The sequence below is a fragment of the Carcharhinus amblyrhynchos genome, chromosome 2 (genome assembly GCF_965287045.1).
Source record: "Carcharhinus amblyrhynchos chromosome 2, sCarAmb.v2.hapA, whole genome shotgun sequence".
NCBI lineage: Eukaryota > Metazoa > Chordata > Chondrichthyes > Carcharhiniformes > Carcharhinidae > Carcharhinus > Carcharhinus amblyrhynchos.
The window spans coordinates 33,128,803-33,154,767 of NC_137325.1; the positions used below are offsets into that span (position 1 = coordinate 33,128,803).

General features: G+C 39.8%; 1 protein-coding gene across 1 annotated transcript in view; it reads right to left on the bottom strand.

Moving 5' to 3' along the window:
- Nucleotides 1-8,470: 8,470 nt before the first annotated feature.
- pard6ga (par-6 family cell polarity regulator gamma a) overlaps nt 8,471-25,965 on the bottom strand; it is a 50,838-nt gene continuing 33,343 nt past the window's right edge. The window contains exon 3 of the mRNA XM_080204299.1: nt 8,471-12,726. Within this exon, the coding sequence (XP_080060425.1) occupies nt 11,873-12,726 (854 nt within the window). The 3' untranslated portion in view covers nt 8,471-11,872. The remainder of the gene's footprint in view (nt 12,727-25,965) is intronic.

The following is a 25,965-nucleotide window of genomic DNA, read 5'->3' on the forward strand; positions in this document are numbered from 1 at the left end:
ATGCAGCAGTCACTTGAATATTCTACAGATGCATCAAATCTCTGTAAAGTGAAAGCTGGTGGCAGAGTTTAAAACTCATAGCCAATGGTCCAAGATGGCATTAATTTACAGCAGCACTAGGTTTATAATACATATTAGACTGTAGATTATTTAAGTGTAGTCTCATACAACTATTGATGGGCTAAAGCAGTTTTGTTGAGGAAGGTGGAATATTAGATGGGCAAACAAGGCATTGAACATATGGGAGAAAAGTGTACTTGGGCCATTACCAAATTGCTGCACAGTCAATTTAAGATATGCTTCCATGTGTGTATTAGTATTCCTGGTTTACATATAAGTAGTCTGCTGTTGTACAATAAGCTGTGTAACTATCAACTGGGTGGGTAAAATCCTAGAGTTACTAAAGTTAAGTTACTTGCACACTGGATTGGGTGCCTATTGGCTAGTGTGCATTAGCTCTGTTCCCTCTCTCCACAGATGTTGTCAGACCTGCTGAGATTTCCCAGCATTTTGTTTTTGTGTATAAGGTGCTGCTTGGTTGCTTGTGTGCAGAGACAAATAATTACTTGACTTATAACCAGAAATCCAAGACTTGTGTACAGTTTTATTAGCATGAATGCATTCACCACAATCTTCAGCAACAAATTCCTTTTTTTGCTATTAAAGTTAACTTTTTATGACATGGTGCAGGCTGCACGTTTACAGTTTCAAAGTTTGAGTTTTTGTTCGTTGTTCTTGATCCAAATCCAACTGTTGTGATATCGCCACCTAAGGACTCCTTATTTGGTGAGAAACCGTTACAAAAATTTGTTGGGTTCAGTCGTATTGTGTAACATCTTTACTTCAAATCCTCGAGTCACTGTCTACCCCTCCACCCCCGTCTCCTGATTTATATCTCTATAATTTCATTATAACTTTCATGTGGTTTGGTTATTGAGTGAACATTTGTGTTGGCCTCAGGAAAATATATGTTTCACTGTAATTTTAGACTGACTGTGTGATCTGGAAGGAAGGGAGGACAAGATTGTTGTAGTTCACCATAATTATTCAAATAGGAAAGCTTCCATATTTAATAACCTGAATTCCTGAGTTTTGATTTTTTCTTTACGTTTAGCTGTGTTTGTTTGGTAGTTTGTTTCTCTATTTGCCCATGAATATTTGAGAATTACAATCAAAAGAAATCAGTTTCCCATCCTGCATCTCTCCTCTTTGCTGATGCATAGTTGGATTCTTGAAAGTGCTGCAGAAAAACTGATGTTGTTTCTCAGAGGGCAGGAGAACCTCAAAAAACTCAATTATTTAAATGTTTGTGTGAAAGCAGGTCTTTGATCAGATGAGTGTTGCGGGCCAGATTGCTGGAGAATACTATAATTCTGTTGCAGAACTCCATTGTGCCAAACACTTGGAGGAATCTTCCAGTCCCACCAGTGAGGATTGTACCATGCTGTTTGAGTTGCGTTCTATTTGCATATCCATTGAAAAGTCATCTTACCAGAATTAAGTTCACTCTCCAACTTAAGTTCTTCACCAGAGAATTTAGAAGGCTCCTCACCATATTGGTCTAGAAAAGCAACCTGTACACACTCCAGGAATTCCTTCTCTATAGTATTATTACTTATTTGATTTATCCAATCTACACACAGATTAAAGTCACCCATAAATACAGATGTTTCTTTCCTGTTTAATACTATCCAAAAAATCACTACTACAGCTTGGCGGTCTATATACAACCCCTACTAACATTTTTCTTCCTTGGTGTTTCTCAGCTTTTACTCATACAGATTCCACATCGTCAGAGCTAATATCCTTCCTCACTATTGCACTAATTTCCTCTAACTAGCAAGACAACATCACCACCTTTTCTTTTTTGTCTGTCCTTCTTAAATACTGAATACTCTTGGATATTCAGTTCCCATTCCTGGAGCCATGTTTCCGTAATCCTGGCTATATCATACCCGTTTACATCTATTTGTGCATTTAGTTCATCCACTTTATTGCAAATGATCTGCACATTAAAAGGCACAAGACTTCAAGGCTTGCCTTTTTAACATTCCTTGTTCTGTTCCCATTACTTCCTACTGTGATTCTGGCCCTAGGTTTCTCTGCCAATCACTTATTCCCCTTTGCCTTTTGTTTTGATCCTGGTTTCCCCCACCTCTGCCTCTTTGCATAGTTCCATGCCCCTGCCACTTTAGCTTAAACCCTCCCCAACCACTCCAGTAAACATTTCCCCAAGGACAGCAGTCCAGTCCTTCCTACTACATTGGATTCTGCTTATCAAAATCTGATTTCTTTCACTTGCATAAAAAGGGGCACAAGTTCTTCAGTGCAGGTCAGTTTTTCCAGTCAAATTTGAACATTGTTAATGCGCAGCTAAAGAGGAATTATATCAGATTCATTAAGACTGTAATGAGATTTTTGAAGCAACACAATAAACAGAAACTAAGAAACATAGGGTGATTGGAATAACAGGCAACACATCCACTCATTCTGCTTGTGTCATTCAAATTAGTCCCAGCTCAACTTCATTTACCCACTTTTGCTCCACATCCCTTGTCTCAAACAAAATATATTTACTTTAGTCAACTGTTCTAGCATCTACAACATTTTGGAAAAATATTCCTGATTTCTGTTATCCTTTGCGAGAACAAATGCTTCCTGATTTCACACCTCTGATTTTATTATATCCCCTTGTTCTCAACTCACCCATCCCCAGTCACTGTGTCTATCTTATCAAATCCCTTTAACATTTTGAACATCTCAATCCCATCTCCCCTCAATCTTCTACACTCAGGAATTCAAGCCAAGTTTATTTTCCTAGCCTCATAATTCACTCAAAGCCCCAGTGCCATCCTGATCAATCTCTTTTGCACCTTTTCCTAGCAATTTATCCTTCCTGAAGTGCAGAAGAGGCCCAGATAGGATCCGATCACAATACTGTTCAAGAGGCATAATTTATCTCCACTGCATTCTAGCTCGAGATAAATGCCAACATTTTTTTTTCCTATTGCTCTGTCTACTTCAAAATGTTTATGAACTTGCCACCCCCAAATTTCTCTACTCTTCCACATATTCCTAGTTTTTTTTTACCATTTTGAAAATATTCTCATCACTTGGGTCTAAAGTGAACAACTTACATTTGCCATCATATTTCCTCACTAAGTTTACAACTTTCTTCTCCCAGCTATACTGTTTAGTGCCCCTGCTAACTTAGTGTTATCAGGGACCTTGAAAATAGAACTCTTCCCTTCTTCCAAGTAATTAAGTGGAAGTTGAGACAGATCCCTGGGAATAAAAGAGTGTCACATTCCACATTCCACTGGAGTAACTATTCTTCATCCTTATGTCTCCTACCTCCCAACCAATTCCCAGCTGAAATCAAAATGTTATCTCCAATTCACTTTTTAGGATGCTTCTCAAAACAGGTTGAGGAATTGATCTATTGCAATGAAGATACAGAACATAGAACAGTACAGCATAGTCCAGGCGGTTCGGCCCTTGATGTTGTGCTGAGCTTTGTCTGAAACCAAGATCAAGCAATCCCACTCCCTATCATTCCAGTGTGCTCCAGGTGCCTATCCAATAACTGCTTGAAAGTTCCTAAAGTGTCCGACTCCACTATCACAGCAGGCAGTCCATTCCACACCCAATCACTGAGTAAAGAACCAACCTCAGACATCCCTCCTACGTCTCCCACCATGAACCTTATAGTTATGCCCCCTAGTAACAGCAACTTCCATCCGAGGAAATAGGCTCTGAGCATTCACACTGTCCCCCTCATCATCTTATAAACCTCTATTAAGTCGCCTCTCATCCTCCTCCGCTCTAAAGAGAAAAGCCATAGCTCCCTCAAGCTTTCCTCATAAGACCTACCCTCCAAACCAGGCAGCATTCTGATAAATCTCCTCTGTACACTCTCCAATGCTTCTACATCCTTCTTATAGTGAGGTGACCAGAACTGAACACCATATTCCAAATGTGGTCTGACCAAGTCCTATACAGTTGCATCATAACCCCACAGCTCAATCTCAAACCCCCTCTTAATCAACACTAACACACTAAAGGCCTTCTTCACGGCTCTTTCATTTGAGTATCAACCTTCAGAGATCTGTGGATATGAACCCCAAGATCTCTCTGCTCCTCCACATTCCCCAGAACCCTGCCATTGACCCTGTAATCTGCACTCAAATTTGTCCTACCAAAATGACTCACCTCGCACTTATCAGGGTTAAACTCCATCTGCCACTTTTCAGCCCAGCTCTGCATCCTATCAATGTCTCTGCAGCCTACAACAGCCCTCCACCTCATTCACTGTTCCACCAATCTTGGTGTCATCAGCAAATTTACTACCCACCCGTCAGCCCCCTCCTCCAAGTCATTGATAAAAATCACAATGAGCACTTTCATTATTACAGATAAAAAAAACTTGCGTTTTAATGGTTAACATTGAAACTTTTAGGAATTCAGTGTTTAACTGTTGTAGTTCACGTTACTTCAGTTCCTTTCTTTCCTTGCAAAACAACATTTGGCTATTTTACCAATTAAATTAGAGTACTATTTGAGGAACAAGAAATAATTTTTAATGGAATTTGTAACACTCTTAATCTTAGTCAAAAAATCTGAAGTTTGAGAGTATTTTTAAATAAACCAATTATTTCATCCAACTGACATTTTCAAAGGATGGAGAATGTTTTTGTTCGGATTTCAAAATATTGTTATGGTATAAACAGAATACATCAGTTTGCTGTGCAGGAATGTGGAGATTGAGTTTATATTGTACACTTTCCATATTTATGATGAGTTTGTTGATGTAGTAGTTACTGAATTCGTAATCCAGAGACCTGGACTAATAATCCAAAATTTGAGGTTAAGACCTCCTCTGTCAATTTGAACTCTATTCTTAAAATGTATATATATTAAAAAAACTTGCCAGTAGAAGTAACAATGATGATTTTGGATCATATTAACAAACAGCTGGTCACCCAATATCCTCAAGGGGAGGAAGCTTGCTATTTTTATCTAGTCTGCCCATACATTGGGTGGCACAGTGCCACAGTGGTTAGCACTAATGTCTCAGCACCAGGGACCCAGATTCAATCCCAGTCTTGGTCATTATTTGTGTGCAGTTTGCAGTCTCTCCCCTTGTCCTAGTGGGTTTCCTTCGGGTTTGCCGGTTTCCTCCACAGTCCAAAGATGTACAGGTTAGATTGATTGGCCATACTAATGTCAGGGGAATTAGCAGAGTATCAGAAGGAATGGTACCTTTGGATGTTGGTGGAGGGGGAAGAGATGATGTTTGGTGACATCACACTGGAGATGGCAGGAATAGCTGAAGATCTGTTGGTTGTGATAGGAATAGGGCCTTGGTCAGATTGTGGTTGGTACAGACTCAATGGGCTGAATGGCCTCTTTCTGTACTGTAGGACTCTATGATGTCCTATATATTGTGTTGACTCAAAATCCTCCAATGACAGACAGACAGACAATAAATATTGCCTTGACAGCATCACCTGACATTCAAAGAGCAAAGAAAAAAGATAGAAATCCAAGTTACTTTCAGTAACCAACCTACTTCAAAATACAACAAATGAATGTGAGGCACCACAAGTAATTATATATCCTCCATTTTAATAAAGGATTATGTATGAGTCATTTCATTCATGCTGACCAGAAAACCATTGTTGATTTCCATAAAAACCCAACTGGTTATTGATGTCCTTTTAGGGAACTGGCAAATGGAATTTAATGTTGGCAAACGTGAGGTTGTCCACTTTGGTAGGAATAATGGTAGGAAGGACTATTACTTATGTGGTGAAAAACTGCAGCATGCGACGGTGCAGAGGGACCTTGGGGTCCTTGTGCATGGTCGCAAAAACCCAGCCTGCAGGTGCAGCAAGTGGTCAGGAAGGTGAATGGGATGCTGGCCTTCATAGCGAGGGGGATTGAATATAAAAGTAGGGAGGTCTTGCTGCAGCTGTATAGGGCACTGGTGAGGCTGTAGCTGGAGTACTGTGTGCAGTTTTGGTCGCCGCACTTAAGCAAGGATATTTTGGCCTTGGAGGGAGTGCAGAGGAGGTTTACTAGGCTGATACTGGAATTGAGGGGGTTGAACTATGAGGAGAGGATGCGTTTTTGATAAGAGAGGGGATTAAGGGTTATGGGGAGAGGGCGGGAATGTGGAACTGAGCCACGACAGATCAGCCACGATCTTATTGAATGGCAGGGCAGGCTTGAAGGGCTAGATGGCCTACTCTTGCTCCTATTTCTTATGTTCTTATGTAAACTAGGCTTGTACTCGTTAGAGTTTAGAAGAATGAGGGCAGATCTCATTGAGACATATAAGATGATGAATGGGATGGATAGGATAGAGGTGGAGAGGCTCTTCCTGCTCAGAAAGGACAGTAGGACTAGAGGGCACAGCCTCAAGATAAAGGGGGGGCGGTTTAGAACGGAGTTGAGGAGGAAGTTCTTCACTCAAAGGGTGGTGAATCTCTGGAATTCTCTGCCCGTTGAAGTGGTGGAGACTGCCTCACTAAATATTTTTAAGACACAGGTTGATAAGGTTTTTGATAGGCAAGGGGATTAAGGGTTATGGGGAGAGGGCGGGAATGTGGAACTGAGACATGACAGATCAGCCATGATCTTATTAAATGGCGGGGCAGGCTCGAGGGGCTAGATGGCCTACTCCTGCTCCTATTTCTTATGTTCTTATGAAGGAAATCTGTTGTCATTACCTGACTAGTCTACACGTGACTCCAGATCCACAGCAATGTTATTGACTCAGCCAGTGAAGCCCAGATCCCATGAATGAAAAAAGAAACTGTACTTCCAACTTACCAAGGATCCTACCACCTCCCTGCAAAACTGTGGCTGAACAGGCTCCCAAGGATTTATTTCCAGCACTTCTGTTCTCACTACTTTCCCTCCTAACCCCATCCTTCTCTTCCATCCTACATCCCTTCACAACCAACAGATCTTCAGCTATTCCTGCTATCTCCAGTGTGATGTCACCAAACATCATCTCTTCCCCTCCATCAGCATCCAAAGGTACCATTACTTCTGATACCCTGGTCCACTCCTCAAATCCTTTGCAAAGCACTTGACATACCAACCAAAGGTAATACATGCTTTTTTACTACTTCTCTCCTCATCATTCAGGGCCCCAAACACTCCTTCCAGGTGAAGCAGTGGTTCACGTGCATTTCTTTCAAGTCAATATACTGTTTTTGGTTTTCTCTACTTTAGGGAGACCAAACAGAGCTTTGGTGATCATTTTAAGGAACACCTTTGCTAAGTCTGCAACCATAACCCTGAGAATCCAGTGGCTTGTCATTTTAAATTTACCATCTTGCTCTTATGTAGGACATCCTCAGCTTGTTGCACAATTCCTGTAAAGATCATAGAAAGTTCAAGGAAGCTCACCTTTTGACTGGCCACTTCAGAGCCTTCTAGACTCAACAAGGAGTTCAACAATTTCAGACCATAAACTTTGTTTCTGCTTTTATTTGCATTCTTCAAGCTTTTGGTTCATAATTCTGCCATTCACACCCACTCTTGATAAATATTTTGGTTCTTTACTACAACTATGCTTTTTGTAACATCAAACATTTTGTCAGTTAATCCCTCCCACCCTATCACAAGCCTTGTATTCTTCCAAATCTTTAAGGAGACAACACAAATTACAGATAAAAACAAAACCAGGAGAAAGCCAAGTAGAGGGGAATGAAATCGGGAAGTTAATGGGCCAAGCAACTAAGAAAAAAAACAGCAGAGAGTGATACCAAACACTTATCAGTATATCAAAAATAGCAACAAACTGAGGCAAGCACTCATGATAAAGAATTAGAATGCTGGAGATGGTTTAAACATTTAGGCTCTATACCTATAAACATTGTGATAAACAGTAGAATATATAAGAGGAGACAGAAGACCAACTGGTAATTGCAGAATGTATCCATATCTGCTCAGATATCTTTTAATACAGATAAATATAGTATTCCACACTTGGTGAGAAACAAATACATATCCTTCAAGATTGAGTACTCAAAACTGGAAAGAGAAGGACTTGCATGTTATAATGCATGAGTCATTAACGTTCTGACCAGTGGTGTAAGGCGTTTACAAAAATTAAGGCTAGTGCATAAGTCTGCTTGAACATCGCCGGTGCAGATTCTTGGAACCTGGGTATAAAGAGTGGAGGATATTATTTGTTCTCATGAAAAGGCTGCCTCAAAGCTACTGAAAATATAATTGGAAATTATTTCTATTTGGTAATAACAGACACAGACTAATGTATTATTGTAAATTCAATCTTTTGGTACAGAATGTAATGGTACTTTACCAAACCATTCGTCACAAACATTGCAAGTTTTCACCCTTGCTGATAGGCCAACTGACCCATAATAAAGGGACAGGTCCTGCAAGCTCATTCTATTGGCATAAAGAAACTGAAAATAGAGTTAAATGTGAATAAAGTATCAATGCAAAATTTATAATATAATTTTTTTCCAGTATAGGACAAAACATATTGGTTTCCACATTGTATTTTAAACAGGTGCACAGACAGCAATTGCAGATACAAAACAGATCAGAGTACATCCTACATACAAAATTGGTAATGTACACACTATAAATAGCACATCTCAAAGTACCATCCAGCCTAAAGGCTCAGATGCCAAATACAAATTGCTCAAGCTTTGCTTTTGTTACTTACAATATTACCATGAGATTTTGATTTAATGACTTCCCAACCAAGGAAGGAGCTGATTGGCATGTAGCTGGTGAACAACTGATAAATCTTTGTAGATGATCGTCTAGAAAGTAAAGGCATGGCAGGAAACCATAGACTTGTAGAATGCACATCTTGTTCTGCTGACTTCTCATGGCCCACATGACCACATGCAGTAAGTGTTGCCAGTTACAGCACCTCGAATTTCACATTTCAGAGCTGGAGTCACTATGAGGACCCATGTGCAGAGCTACTTGGATAGTACATTTTGGGAAGTGGTTACTCTGCAGCTTAAGTATGTGTAGGCACAGCGGCATCAGAAAGACAAGGAGGACTGGGTGATTTCATGAGAGCATCTCTCTCCAACCAGCTTTGAATACTGGTGAGAATGATGGTTCCCTGGGGAGTGCAAACAGAGTCAAGGGCATGACATGACAGGTGGTTCAGCTGCACTGAGGGAAGAAGACTGTAAGAATAATAGTGATAGGAGATTTGATAGTGAGGGGAATAAACATTTTTGCAGCTGCAGATGTGACTCCAGGATGGTTTGTAGTATTCCTGGTATCAGGGTCAAGGCTGTTGATCCGCAGCTGTAGGACATTGAGTAAGAGTGAACAGCCATAGGTAATGGTCCATATTAGCACAAAGAACATATGCAGAAAGACGACAGAGGTCTTGAAGGAGGAATTTAGGGTATTCAAAACAAATTGAAAAACAGGGTCTCAAAAAGGTAGTACTCTCCAAATTATTGGGCCACGTGCTATTGAGTACAGAAATAGGCAGATAGAGCATAATGATTAATTAACTGGAAAGATCACAGGAGTCTTTAGATTTCTGCAGCATTGTTTCTGGGAAACAAGCCAGAAGATGTAGATCTGAACAATGTTGAACCAATATCCTAGTGCTGGTGGTGTTGGGAAGGGTTTAAATCAGCTTGGAAGGGGGATGGGAACCTGACAGCCTGTTCAGAACGTGGAGATGCGAGTATTGGACTGGGGTGGGCACAGTAAGAAGTCTCACGACACCAGGTTAAAGTCCAACAGGTTTATTTGGAATCATGAGTTTTCGGAGCGCTGCTCCTTCATCAGGTGAGTTTCCTGCTGAAGGAGTGGGGCCAAGGACCTGGATGACTGTGTGGAGTTTGCACGTTTTCCGTATCTGTGTGGGTTTCCTCCAGGTGCTCCAGTTTCCTCCCACAGGCCAAAGATGTACAGGTTAGATTGACTGGCCTTGCTAAATTGCCCCTTAGTGTCTCAGGATGTGTACATTAGGAGGGTTAGTGGGGTAAATATGGGGGTTACAGGGGTAGGGTCTGGGTGAGAAGCTCTACCAGAGAGTCCGTGCAGACATGTTGGGCCAAATGGTCGCCTTGTGTACTGTAGGGATTCTTCAGATTAATGGGAGGCCTTCAAACAGGAGATAGTGCTGGTTCAGCTTAAAAAGGAGAATAAAGGAAAAAAAAGGAAAGCTTATAATTGGATGACAAGATTCCATTATTGAAGAAAACCTAGAGGGGTATTAAGAGGCAAAATTAGAAAGGAAATTAGAAAAGCGAAGAGAGAACATGAAAAAATGTTCACAAATAAAGGAAAAATCCAAGTTTTTAATAAGAACAAGAGGACAACAGAAGATAGAGCAGGGCCCATTAAGTGTCCCTATCTTTAGTGGCATAGGGTCTTGGTATAGTTCTCAACGAATAATTGGTACTTGTTTTCACAAAAGAAAGGAATGATATAAACATCACAATCATGGATAAAGATGTGAAATAATAGATAAAATTTTAATTAGAGGAACAGAGGGTTTGGAGTGCACATCCACAGATCCCTAAAAGTGGCTAGACAGATATATGATATGGTCAAGACGACCAGTGGAATGGTTGCCTTTATTAGCCAAGTCATAGAATACAAGAGTTGGAAGGTTATGCTGGAACTCTATAAAACACTAGCTCGGTCACAGCTGGAATACTGCAAGCAGTTCTTGTCTTCACACCACAGGAAAGGTAAGATTGTGCTAGAGGAGATTTATGGAAGATGTTACTTGGACTGGAGTTTTAGTTATGAGGAAAAAACGGACAGGCTTTGGAACAGAGGAGGCTGAAGGAAAATTTATTTATTTTTAATTAAAATTATTAGGGGCCTAGGTAAAGGCCCTATCCCCCTGGTTGAGGGGGCTCATATCTAGGAGGCATAGATTTATGGTCAGCAGGAGGTTTAGAGGGAATTCGAAGGGAAATATTTTCACCAAGTGATGGGAATTTCAAATTCACTGCTTTGGTGGGGTGGGAGTAGAGACAGAAGCCCTCAGCATTTAACAAATACTTGGATATGCATCTGAATTGCCAAAACCATAAGGCGATGATGGATCAAGAGTTGGACAGTGGGATTAGGTTGGATGCTACTAGCAGCCAGCATGACTTTGATTGTATTATCATGTATATCTTAGGCAACCATTAATCTTTACTAACTACCAAATTTGCTAAAAAGACAATATTATTTTCAGTTCCAAAACAGACATGTACATAGTAGAAAATTCCAAACGTATTCAACATTAAAACATACAAACATAAAACACTAGTGGTGTATATTGGATTGGGCATTGCTATGCTGGAAAATTCTAAACTACAGCAACTAATTCCAACCCTTAGTCTTCAGCATTACATTATCTAAATAAAAATAATTTTAAACATAATCTAGAATTCATTGGTTAAACACAGGATAAACAGCTGCAATGCCCAGGACCAGGTTTATGCTTGAAGAGTCTGAAATAATTAAACTGGTCATCCATAATTATTGCAACACATACATCCAGCAAGTGATGCTGTACAACACAATCATTTTTGCCCACAGGATATCGCCATGATTTTGTTCAAAAATAATTTGGTTTTGCGCTTTTTGACATAGATTTAAAACTTTACCATCATTTAAAATAGTTTCACGAGTTTAATATCCACGTCCATTTACTAACTATATTTCAATAATAGTATTAGCCTTAACATTAAAGGCAATTGAAAGAACATCCTGTATGATACTGAATTCCAGTAAACAAGGGAAATGTTCCCAAAAATGTCTTGAAAATAAAAAAGAATGAACGTATCTAATTTAATTGTTCTCCATTGGCACCTTACATCAATCCAAACCAAACATTTCAAAGTGTTATCACTGTTCCATCTTCTTCAATGCCTCCTCTGCTGAGAGCTAGGCTATGCCTTGCCTCAGCTTTGATGGCGCTCAGTGTTTTAAGTATATTTCCATTATTTTTTTTAATGGAGCCATTGAGTGTCAGCTCCCTTTGCAATCTCTGACTCAGATTACCAGTGTTCATTCGTGAACTGATGAAGGATGAAGTTTGCAGTTTAACTGGAATGCTCTGTAATTCACCACAACCCTCAATAATAATGTCAGCTTCTTCATCACTTTCCTCTTCAGGGTTATAGTTCTGCACCACATGGGAAGAGGGTAGACTATGATGACTGGTTGTACTGTCATTGGAATTGCCAGAGCTACCAGACATACGACTGCTGCGGTTGACATTGTTCCTCTGATTCACTGGCTTTACCGTAATGATAAGGTTGTGACTGTTGGCAATCATCATGTCTGTAACTTGATCAAGTGTCTTACCCATCACTTCAATCCCATTCACCTCTAGGACTTCATCATTAACAGCAAGGAGGCCTGTACTTTCAGCTAAGCCTCCAGGCACGAGCCGTGAGATGAAGATACCTGGAACTTTTTCTAGTCCATGAGCAGTCACCCTCACACTCGTGCCATCTCGAATGTAAAATCCCAAGGGTTTTTCACATCCATGCTTGTATAATCGGACTCTCCGGTGTGTTTCAGGCAGAATATCTACATCAATGATGGAAGAGACCGGTCTGAAGTCTTGAGGAATACTGATGCTGAGGTGAACTCGTTTTCGGAGGGTATCATTACGAAGACCAGCCAAAGGTTTTTTCTTTCGTGTCAGCGAATCTGTGCCAAAGAGATTGTAGTCTACCTCTTCTGTAAAAAAGTTGGAAGAAAGATTTTAAAATAATGTTTAGAAATTTAACACAATATACAGAAATATGACTGAAACATGTGCTTAACATTTAATTAGATAAGAATGGATTTTCACATTGTGAAACAAGATAACTAAGACAGTCTTGAAATAAGTACTGGGACAACTACACAGGATCATAAACAAGTTGGCATCTGTTATTTTCAAGGAACACTCATTTATGGAGGTTTTAATTATTATAACATTGGATACATCCTAATGATTCATCAAGGGCTGTGCACATAACTGGAGGCTTGTAAAGATCTTAGACTTTCCTTCATGACAAAGGATTGCTAAAGATTTCATTTTTACCCAGAAGCAAAACAGGATAACTGTGTTTATTTCCACATACATGAAAAGATAAATAATCACACAAGTTTAAAAATCACAAAAGCTGCTATGAGAAAAACCACAGGTCTTGATCAAAGTAGACTTAGGTAAGCATCAAGGCCTATTTACAAGGGAGGCTTGAGTCACAGTATGCACACAAGAATGGAACTGAATGATGTGCAGCTGCAACTCATGTGTATCCATTAGAACATGGAATAATGGAAATTGGAGGAAATACTAATGGTGAGACATATAGCTATCACTGCTTGATGATATAATTAAGTAGACATGTAACTGTTGTAATTGGTTAATAACACCCATATCCTATGTATGATATAACCCTAAACAATAGTTGAGTGTACAAAGATAACTTCTATATAAATGTATAACTCTGATTTGTATATATGCTAATTACCTGTAATCAAATCTGAAATTATATCTGTTTGTATAACTCTGTATTCAAAGCTCTGGCTTGCCAAGGACCCTTGTTACAGCTAAGTAAATAAAACAACTGATTTAAAATTCCAAAATAGTCTGCAACAAGCTAAAAGGCTGAACATTAACAGTCACACAACAGAACTCTTACTGCTAAAACACTATTGAAAACAATGAATTGATTATGTCGCAATCATAATTTGTCAGACTCAAATATCCTTACACATTTTAATTCGTAATTGGTTGGAAGACTACCTAAAATTACCAAATAAGATCAAAATATTGTGGGTGCTGGAAGTCTGAAATAAAAACAGAAAATATTAAGTAAATTTAGCAGGTCTGGCAGCATTTGTGGAGAGAAACAGTTAAATAATTTAAATTTAAATCTTCTTTCTACAGATTGAGTTTCTCCATCATTTTCAATTGCTGTACCTAAAATGACCAATTTGGTTGAGCAGCAAAAGTTTAACATACATGTTCTTGAAAACAAATAATCCTTCAAATAGCTATTTTCCCAGGCAGTGGGTGTGGTTGGAAAAATCAAAAACTTTTTAGTTATTAACCTCCATTTATAGTACACAATTGTTCAATATAGAACTGTTAAGCAAAAAATAAAATTATTTGGATTTTAACAAACTAAATTCCACAGCGGAAGCCACTTGCAAGCATTCACTTTGCCATGCACAGTTCTACTTGTGTATTCTATCCTGTAGGAATTGTAGTCAGTTGACAACCTTGACAGTTCAACAGCACAACTGCTGCCACTCATCGGTGAAAGAAAATGAAAAAACTAGAAGAGTAAAGTAAAACTTACATTAACACTGCAATGAAGTTACTGTGAAACTCTTAGTCGTCACACTCCAATATCTGTTGCACCAACCAGCACATCTTTCAGAATATGGGAGGAAACCCATGCAGACACAGGGAGAATGTGCAAACTCCACACAGACAGTGACCCAAGCTGGGAATTGAACCCGAGTCCCTGACGCTGTTAAACAGCAGTGTGAACCTCTGTGCTACCGTGCCACCCTGACTGCCACCCTTAGAGGCAGGAGAAAATATCATGGGGAAGGAGGAAAAAGCAGAGAAAAATAGCAAATAAATACTTTTAGATCTATCTTCACAGTAAAATTTGTATACTGAAAATAGATGGTAATCCAAAAGCTGATATGAGTGATAATTATCGGATAAGGTAATATCAATAGAGAAGCAGTATCAGAGAAACTTAAGGGACTAAAATCTCTTCATTCTAGGGTTCTAAAAGAGATAGCTGCAGGACAGTGGCTGCATTGGGTCAGATTTTGCTAAGTTTCCTAGACTTGAAAATAGCTCCAGCAAATTGGAAGTTAGCAAACATCGCTATTCAAAAAAAAAGAGAGAAAACAGGGAACTGTAGGCTAATTAGCTTGACATCAGTTAAAGTAGTCTTAACAATACACTTAGAAAAATCATTTATGATCAGACAAGCCACTCAACTATAAAGTCAGATAAAAATAAAACACTGCCATTTACCTAGACACAAAACCACTGACCATGCAAAATCCTCCTCAATAACATCTGGAGGCTTGTGCCAAAATTGGGATTGTTAGCCCTTCAGGCTAGTCAAACAGCAACATCATACTGCACTGAACAGCATGGAAGAAACACAGGGTAGCCAGGCCACAGAATATACTTTGGGCAAGGGTCTTCAGCGTCTGTTACCAAGAGTGGCTCCTACTGATTAAGCGAGCCAAGTCCTGAAGGACACATCAGGCTGACTGGGCATGCAGCAGATGGTGAGAACACCAACACAATGTTGGCCTTTTTTTCCACCAATCTGTCAGAGATGCATCTGTCCATGACAATATTGGTAGGAGTGATCAAAACACAGTCCTTGGGGGTGGGGGAGAACAGTCCCATTTTCAACTGGAGTTGTGTGGTTTGACCACCATGCTAAATGGGATAGACCGAGAATAGATTTAACAGCTCGAAACTGGGCAACCTTGTGCTGCTGCAGGCCATTAAGAAAGCAGAATTGAATTCAATTACAATTGATGTCATCATGACTTTACACTTCCCTCACTCCATTATAATCAATGGAAAGGACTAACCCTGGTTCAGTGACAAGTGTAGGAGAACATGCCTAAAGTAACACCAGGCGTACCTAAGAAATGGGATGCCAATCTGATGAAGATGCAACACAGGACTACATGAATGCTGAAGAGGATGCAGTGTGCAGAACACAAGCTAAATAATCCAGCAACCAATGGATTAAAGCAGGATTGTCCTGATTCCAGTTGTGCATTGTAGTGGACACAAACAGATAATCAGAGGTGGTGGTGACATAAATGCCCCCATTCTCAATGCTGGCTGAGACCAGATCAGTACAAAAGTCTGAAATAATTACAATCTTCAGAAGTATTGAGTGATTGATCCACCTTGGCCTTTTCCTGCAGCCCCCTGTATCACATATGGCAGTCTTCAGCCAATTGTATGATATCACAAGACAACTGAAGACATTGGGACAGCAAGGATGTGTCCTGACAAAGCCCTGGATGTAGAACTGAATACTTGGTCCTGATTTAGCCGTTCCCCTATTAAGTGATTGTCCTTGGCATCAAGACAGTATGTGACAACGTGGCAAGACTCAGTAGCAAAACTGAAGTCAATTGAAATCAGGAGGAAAACACTCTATTGGTTGGAATTATACCTTGCACAAAGGAAGATGGTTATGGTTGTTGGAAGCAAATCATCTCAGCTCCAGAAAGTCACTGCATGAGTTCTGAGGGCCAACTATTTTCAGCTACTTCAATGACTTTCCTTCCATCATAAGATCAGGTGGGGATTTTTGGTAACAACTGCACAATGTTCAATACCATTCGCAACTCCTCACTGGTCAATGAATTAGTCATTGGAGTGGTGGTACAATAGGAATATAATTACATTGGAATACACTGCCCCAAGCTAATGCTCTGGGGACATGGGTTCAAATCCCACCATGGCTGAGAGGTCAAATGCTGGCCTTGCCAGTGACACCCACATCCCATGAAAATTTATTTTTTTTTTTTAAATGCCTCTCTGCAGCCAGGCCTGGACAACATTTGTACTTGGAATGACATGTGACAAGTAATACTCAAATGCCAGTAGTAAATGTGTCCAACATGAAGGGGAAAAAATAGAAGTTTAACTAAGTAACTGTGATAGGCCAAAAGCAGAAAATTTGGGGCTACGATTTTCCTTAGGTAAACTGAGCAGCACTTCTGTAAATTAATGGCCATTATCATCTATCCTTATTTGCCCTGCATAGACAGAAATAAATATATTCAAGACAGTGTTAACCGCTGCATCAAAAGTTTTGTCACTGTAGCAACAGATTAGTTTGCCTGTAAAACAAGCAACTGAATTTTTTTGACAAAAGGTCATTGACCTGAAACAATGGGCAAAATGATGGTGGCCCATCATTGGCCAACAGTGGGATCTTCTGATCCCATTGTTGTCAATGGGGCTTCCCATTGAATACATCCCTTGCCACTGTGAAACCCACTGTGGGGGTGTGCCGTCAGCAGGACCAGAAATCCTTCTGACAAGAATAGCTGGAAAGTTCTGGCCATTAATTGTTTCCCTTCCCGCAGATGCTGCCATACCTTCTGAGTATCCAGCGTTTCCTGTTTTTATTTTTTTTCCTACACGTCTTGAATGGCAAATAACATCAAAGTGTAGTTTGATCCTGTTCAAAGGCACTGCAGATCTGAAAATACCTATTGTGGTGGGAAGATTACTCATGATGTGAAGCTTAAACAAACCACTGCCTTCACTCTAACTTCTGTGCAATTGGGGATGCACAGATTTGAAAATAGAATGGCGAGCAATTATAGTTTTGCAGCTACACTACAGCCAAGTTATACATTTTCAAAAATCACATGCTTAATTCTATATTTCCAATGTACCTGAAGTAGCAAATTTAAAAATAAAGTAGTTTTGATCAACTACAAAACAAAACCTACCTTGAAGCTCTTCCTGTAATGTAATGGCCATTGTCTACAAAATCTCACAGATTAAATTTTTCCACAGTTCTTCAAATTAATGCCAGATATAAGCAAAAGTATAACTTTCAATAAACATTCAACAAAAATCTAAAATTGTGACAAAATTAGAAAACTGATGTTGCCTGTTAAAGAACATTATACAAAAACATATTAGATTACAGGGATATAATTTTGATTGAAGGCAGCAGATCCAAACACCAACTGCCTCAGAGCACAAAGATATGCTGATTGATAGACAACCCCATGTGCAAAAAATATTAAGTGATACGAACATAAGAAACAGGCCATGTGGCAGTGCTCGATAAACGATTTTCTGTTGTGATCCCCTTCATGAAGATGTGCTCTATGTCAAATAATGATTTTTTAAAAATCTACCAGCTTCCATTTTCCTGATGACTGATGTCAGGCCAACTGATTTTTTACTTCCATGTTTTCTCTTGCTCTCCTTTTTCAAGGAGTGGAGTTACTTTTACTAGCTTCTAATTTGCTCAGTCCCCATTCTAGAATCCAGGGAATTTTGGAAAATCAACTAGTCCATCACTATCTTGGCAGCTACTTCTTTTGGAATCCAAGAATGGAGGCCAGAGTCCTGGAAATTGGTCAGCATTTAGTCACTAAGCTCCTATGCTTAGGAGCCCTTCGACTACCTTCTTTTTGCGAAGACAGACAGAAAATATTTGTTCATTATCTCTGCTATTTCCCCATGATAATCATATCTGCCTCTAAAGGGATCAGTATTTATTTTAGCGACTCTTACGTTTGCAAATTCTGTCTTTACACAGTTTATTAATTTTTCTTCCCCCCCGCCATCAGCTTTTTGGTTGCCTTCTAAAACTCTCGCAGTTCACAGAACCACTACTATTCCTCATAAACAGGCATATTATATTCTTTGCAATATTGTCAGCCTTTTCTTTCAATCTAATACTATTCATATCTTACCTTGGATGGATCTTTTCCTGTTAGTTTTTTTTAAATGGATCACATTTTGGTTGCAAATTTGAATAATTAAAAGCTCCCCATATTAATTTACCATGTGGTTTAGTCTACTTATCCAATCAATCTTAGCCACCTTTCCCCTCATAGCTCTATAATTGGTTTTAAATTTAAGATTCTTGCTTTTGAGTGATACGAGTATAAAACTCAAACCTAATTTAGGTTGGGGGGTGGGGGTGGAAAGCAGTGGTAGGTGATGGTTTGCAGTTGGATAGTGAGAGATATTTTATGGAACCCTCAAGACCGGGAAACATCATATGTGGGGTGACTTAATCTGATAGGATGTAAAAATTCAATTTCCCAACAGCAGTTTGAGATAGAGGTAAGTCAGCAATATTTATGGTTTGTCCAATATTACACAGATCTTTGGTGGATTATAATATGTAATACATGTGCACTGATTGTATTACATCCAGCAGTTTTCAATAAATTCATACACTCAGTTTGAAGTCAGCGGCACAGACGAACCTAGTGGCACCTGGTTCATGATTGTTTAAAGTGGCATGCATCAGTCTGCTCTGTACAGTTGTGGTTTTCCTTATTTACTTCCACAGCACAGAGGCCCAGGAGTAGCAAAAGGGTCAGAGCTATGGAGAAATGTAAAATGGATTCAAAGGAGGTCAGAAAGTGAGATCAGGGGAGTAAAGTGGGAAGGACCTCATATCCTGGATGAGAGGCAGGGAGGGATGGCGGAGACAATCAAGCAAGGTAAGGAAGAGAGACACCTAAAGGGCAGTGTCCTTACCGTGCAAACTTATACCCATTTCAGAATGTTGACTGGCAGACAGGGCTTTTTGTTCACTTGTAAAATTTCAACTATCCTTCCCCAGAGTGATCTCAGACAATGTACAGAAGGGAAGGCCAGCTAAGCCTGCAAATTCAAATATAACATCGGACGCGATCATGAACATTAAAGATGGGAAAAAATCTGTTTCTTCTACAATAAAGGGAATGTCTTCAGCCCTCATTCAAGCATCAATGTACACTAACCATGTGGTGCGCCAAGTTTGAGGTGCATCAGTACATTTAGCTACCTGACTAAGCTATTCTTGGTAAAAAGTATGACAACACCAGGTTTAAGTCCAACCGATTTATTTGATATTAAACTCTCAAGCTTTCGGGGTTTGTCCCTTCGTCAGGTGACTGGAGAGTTCTGGCTGTGCTTATACTGTCTGTGCTTTATATGCTCTGTCTGAGGCCAGAACTCTCCATTCACCTGACGAAGGGACAAACCCCGAAAGCGTGTGAGTTTACTAACAAATAAATCGGTTGGACTTAAACCCGGTGTTGTCAGACTTTTTATTGTGCTTACCCCAGTCCAACGCCAGCATATCCACACCATAAGCTAGTCTCTACAAATAATGATGCACACATGAATAAAGTGAAACCACTATATATTTTCAAATGGAATTTAAATTTGAAAAACATCCATGCCACCTTTGTACTCTCAAGTCAAAGTTTAAAAATGAAAGTTTATTTGTTAGTGTCACAAGTCAGTTTACATTAATACTCTAATGAAGTTGCTGTGAAAATCCCCAAGTTGCCACACTCCAGCACCTGCTTAGGTACACCGAGGGAAAATTCAGTATGGCCAACGCACCTAAACAGCACATCCTTTGGCCTGTGGGAGGAAACCAGGACACATACGGGGGAGAACATATGGACTCCACATCGACAGTGACCCAAGCCAGGAATCAAATCTGGAACCCTGGTGATGTGAGACAGCAATGCTAACCACTGTGCCACATGTTAATGACAATGTAGTTGGGTAGGAAGTAATGGCCATGATGCATAGCATTCCTGTTTGAACAGGCAAGCAAGTGGCTCTTTTAAAGCCCACCACATATACCTGTGGTACTATCAGCTGCTGGCAGGTTTCACCAATGAAAACCTTCCCACTGCTGCTGAATTAATTGCATGTATTTTCCAGTGCCACCAGCACTAAGAATTTTAATTGCAACCGCATGGAAATGGAAAAATCTTTTTGAGAGATTAGCCCTGCTTCATTATACAGTACTGTACTTACTTACAGAGTGGAACACTGCCTTCCCAAAATTGTATCTTTACTTCACATGTCCCATAACTTTTCTTACTATTCAAGTAAGAAGTGGACACTGAAGTGGAGAAGTGACACAATAAATTCATAAACAAAACTCATTAAAAGCTAATGGAAATATGATGTGGTATAAAATCACTACAATGTTAAACATTTCTTTTGTAAAGGTCACATTTGGGGCAGGGGTGGCGATGGCAGAAAGAGTGGGATATTGTCAGCTGTTACCTTCAGAAAACAAAACTTGACCAAGGATTTAGTGGAAATGCTTGCTGAGTGAACGTGTATTCAAGATAGCATTTGCATTAAACTTCTGACCAAAGAGAGCAGCAGTGCAATTGAATCTTTATGTAGACAGAGAAAAAGACTTGCATTTATATATTAATTCTTGCAACCACTGGATGTCTTAAAGCAATTTATGTATAATGAAGCACATTTTTAAGTAGTGTACTCATTGCTGTAAAATAGAAAACACAGCAGCTAATATGACTCAGCAAAAACTCCGACAAATAACAATGTGATATGACAAGGTAATCTACTTTTTGTGATGTTGATGGAGGGTTAAATATTGGCCAGGACACCAGGGGTAACTCACCTACTGTTCTTCAAAGCAGTGCTTTGAGGTGATTTGTCACATGTATTAACATGAAAAGTATTGTTTCTTGCGTGCTATACAGCCAAAATATACCGTTCATAGAGAAGGAAATGAGAGAGTGCAGAATGTACTATTACATTCATAGCTAGGGTGTTGAGGAAGATCAACTTAACGCAAGGTAAGTCCATTCAAAAGTCTGACAGCAGCATGGGAAGCTGTTCTCAAGTCGGTTGGTGTGTGACTTCAGACTTCTGTATCTTTTTCCTGATGGAAGAGAGAATATCTGGAGTGCATGGGGTCCTTAATTATACTGGCCACTTTGCCAAGGCAGCAGGAAGTGTAAACAGAGTCAATGGATGGGACGCTGGTTTGTGTGATGGATTGGACTACATTCATGACCATTTGTACTTCTTTGTGGTCTTGGGCAGAGCAGGAGCCCTACCAAGCTGTAATACAATCAGAAAGAATACTTCCTTTGGTGCATCTTTAAAAGTTAGTGAGAGTTGTAGCTGACATGCCCAATATCCTTAGTCTTCTGAGAAAATAGAGGCATCGGTGGGCTTTTTTAACTATAGTGTTGGGGGGGGGGGGCCCCCAGGACAGGTTGTTGGTGACCTGGAACCTAAAAACTTGAAGCTCTTGACCCTTTCTACTTTGTCCCTGTAAAGGGGCGAATTCTCTAATATGCTTCCTGAATCTCCTTCATTTTGTTGACATTGAGGGAGAGATTATTGTTGCCGCACCAGTTCACCAGATTCTCTATCTCATTCCTGTACCCTGTCTCTGCCTGAACAGTCAGATGAGTCCTTGGTATAATGCCTCATCCAACTGTTAAATTTATTTACTAGTGTTACAAGTAAGCTTACATTAACATTGCAATGAAGTTATTGTGACAATCCCTCAGTTGCCACACTCCAGCACCAGTTTGGGTACAATGAGGTAGAATTTAGCGTTGTCAGTGCAGAATTCAGCACGTCTTTTGGACTGTGGAAAGAAGCTGGAGAACCTGGGAGGAAGCCCATGCAGACATAGGAAGAGCATGCCAACTCCACACAGACATGGACCCAAGCGGGGAATTGAATCCAGGCCCCTGGCACTGAGAGGCAGCAGTGCTAACCCTTAGACAGCACCTCCCAATAACGCAATTCTTCCACTGTGCCACACTGAGTGTCAACTGTGATTTTTGTGCTCTAGTCATGGATACCAACTAAGATAACTGATCATGTGATACCAACTGAGTCACAGAGGCAAAGTATTTATGAAAGGAGGGAGGGAGAAATAAAGCATCACAAACTTATTTTGTCAAGGCTATTTGGAGATGCTTAGACAATGGTTAAAGCAAAAATGAAGTAGCTGGTTTGTAACCAAACTTTCAGAAGTGTTAAAATAGATATTGTAAGACATGGTCACCAGCTGAATGTATTCTTCTACACACAGTTACTGGCATCATCTGAAGCTCAAGTAAACAAACAGGTTTTGCAAAGCAAGGGGATCTCTTTCTTGTTATATAAATAGCTTTAACGCATATACATTAGAAAGAAGTAGATCAGAAGATCAATGGAAACAAAAATTTCACCACAAAAGATGCTCAACATCTGCATGACAAAGCCAGCGTTGAAATGTTTTGTCGTTCTTGCACCATTCTGGCACATTTCATCTTCTACAACAACTTGCATTAAAATAAAACAATACACATACTTCCCCTGCTCAAAGATTTATGCACCAGCATGGCTGTGGCTCCAGCAGGGAAAGGTTTCTTTTTATAATATCACATTTGGAGCAAGGGTGGTGGTGATGGAAAGAGTGGGATATTGACAGCTGCTACCTTCAGAGAACAAAACTTGACCAAGGATTTTGTGGAAATGCTTGCTGTGTGTTTTGCAGGATTAACAATCAAACAAAATCATTTTTAAAAAATTCAACAATGACGTATTGTCTCTCCTTTCAAACTTATCCAGACATGTACCTGAAGTGAAAAATTAAACTGAATCTCACGGGATATTTTCAACCAAAGGAAATCACCTAAAAAAAACACGTGCTAACAAAAACAAAACAATGCATGAGCTATTGACCATGACAGAAATTCTCTCATCACAACCTCTTTTTTTCTGCCGAATGGGGGTTGCAGGTGCAGGGGAGTGCGTGTGCCCCCATGCAACAGGGGGTGGGGTGAGAAAAACAACGAGTGAATGTGAGACTGAGAGCAAGTTAAAATGAGTGAGCAGGAAGGACAGAGCAAGAGAGCAGTGTGCGAGAGTGAAAATGATGTGGAGATGCTGCATTGGCCTGGGGTAAGCACAGTAAGAAGTCTCACAACACCAGGTTAAAATCCAACAAATTTATTTGACAGCATAAGCTTTCAAAGTCTTAGGCTCCTTCTTCAGGCAAGTGAATATGTCATACGTATTGCTTCACTCACCTGAAAAAGGAGCCCGAAACTCCGAAAGCTTGTGCTGCCAAATAAATCTGTTGGACTTTAACCTAATGTTGTGAGACTTCTTACTATGAGTGAGAGAGCACGCATTTACTCACCATCACCCCACCACTTCTCATGTGGTGCGTGAAGGTGCATGAGTGAGCACCCTGAGATGGTGAGTGAGCCAAATACACTAATGGTCATCTTTATTAATTACTCACTTTTAAAACTCAGCAATTTATTGCTTTGACAATTTTTTGGCTAAGTTTTCTTTCTTCATATCCCAACCTCCCTTTTCAAAGTTGTGTTTAATGTCAAATCAAACCTCTTTCTGAAATTTGCTCATCAGCTCCTTGATGAGCAAGGAATTGAAATGTCGCCCTTCATTCAAAAAGGTTGGAGAAGCCCGAATTAAAACCTGTTAGCAGAAGTAGAAAGCAGCTCATTGACAGACTAACATACTCACCTAACCAGCATGCTGCCTAAGAGTAAATCAACAGCCCAAAGATGTGTGGGTTAGGTCGATTGGCCACACTAAGAAATTGCCCCTTAGTGTCCAGGGTAGTGGAGGTTAGAGGGATTAGTGGGTATAATATGGAGGGATATGGGGCTAGGGCCTGAGTGGGATTGTGTTTAGTGCAGACTTGATGGGCTGAAGGGCCTCTTTCTGCACTGTAGGGTTCTATGTTTTTTATGTTTCTAACGTGAATGGACACACCCTTAAAATAACACTGCCGAAGGTTCCCTGTCGTCTGATATCACAAGTTGTTACTTGATGAACTGACATAGCAAGTGCTGGGGCAGACAAATTTTACAAGAACAGATCTCTTGTTTAAATATAACCTGAGGCATTCAGATGTCAATCAGCTTAAAATGATGCAATCCACTTCTGGCACAGTATCTTTGTGTCACTCTTTCTCTAAAAGATGTGCGCTGTAATCAAATATCTGGAGCCAGACCATGGTCAATGACTGCATTTGAAGCAATTACATATGACAAACATTCTTCTTTTCCCATTTTCTTAGCTTCAGAAGCATGTGTAGTGTTGTTGCCAACACCTTGTACATAGCCAGGGAACTGTTCAGTGGTATGAAATGCTCAAAATTGTTCTATATTTGTTATTATATAGTCTTTGTTTACTAATTAACACCTCAAATAACTACGGCAAGCAGTCAGAATAATATGTGCTAGCCAAATTATTGACTCAAAATGTTAAATTTAACATTACAAAATCATAAATATTCAGTTCCGGAAATGCAGGTTTAATAAGTGCTGGGGGGGGTGTGTGGTGATGGTGGTGGTGGTGACGACCAAATTAAGAATACTATTGGAAAGTGGAATTATTTGAGTTGGAATGCAGTACCGGGGTGTTCTGGCCTAGCTTTATCACTAAGCTTAAGAGGAGTGGATCACACATCAGCTACCAAAACATTTTCAAGTTGTCTCAATTTCTGTGCACCTTCATGAACAATAAACGGAAACCAGTATGTATTAAGAGCTTTTTATTTAGAGGGCTGATGGGTCCTGATCGCAAAAAAAAAGTATTGAGAAATGAAATAGGCAAGGCTTAAAGCTTGGGCATAAGGTTCGCATGTTGAATAATGTAAAAAAAAAGCCACGTGGATGCTGTATTAGTATCAATTAAGAACATAAGGTCTTTGGGGATAATTTTAACCATGATGTGGAGATGCTGGCGTTGGACTGGGGTAAACGCACTAAGAAGTCTGACAACACCATCAAATAAATCAGTTGGACTTAAACCTGGTGTTGTCAGATTTCTTACGATAATTTTAGCCACATAAAAGGGTGGGTTGGGATGTTAAAACTTCAGAATTCTCAAACCTGACCTTAGCCTTAATTTCTGAAGTGGGCAAACTTTGAGGACCTATTTCGAGGAAGCAGGGTGGATATTTAAATAAAGCTGCATGTGTCATATTTAACCTGTCTTTCAGGTTCAACTCTGGTTGGATTTTCCAGACCTTAAGGAAACACAGAAACTGGAGAGGCGAGAATACTGCTTCATGGAAAGTTACGTACCTTCACAGAGACTAGAAATGCTTCCTTCCAACCCCCTCCAAATCTTATTTTACTTCTTTTAACCTTCAACCAAACACAGAAGTTAGCTGGATGTTTAGTTGCCTAACTCTCTGAAAAGAAACCCAACTGTCCCTTGCCCTAGTTTCTTGCTGTATTCTTATCTTAGGGTAGTAGAATGATCAGATCTAAGCAGAGCACGAACAATCATCTCCACCTGCACTTTCTGTTACACAAGAATAGGTACTCTTTTTGCAGTCTTTAATCTACAAGTGCAATCCTGAGTTCTATTCCAAAGTTCTTGTACTGGAGAAATTTGGA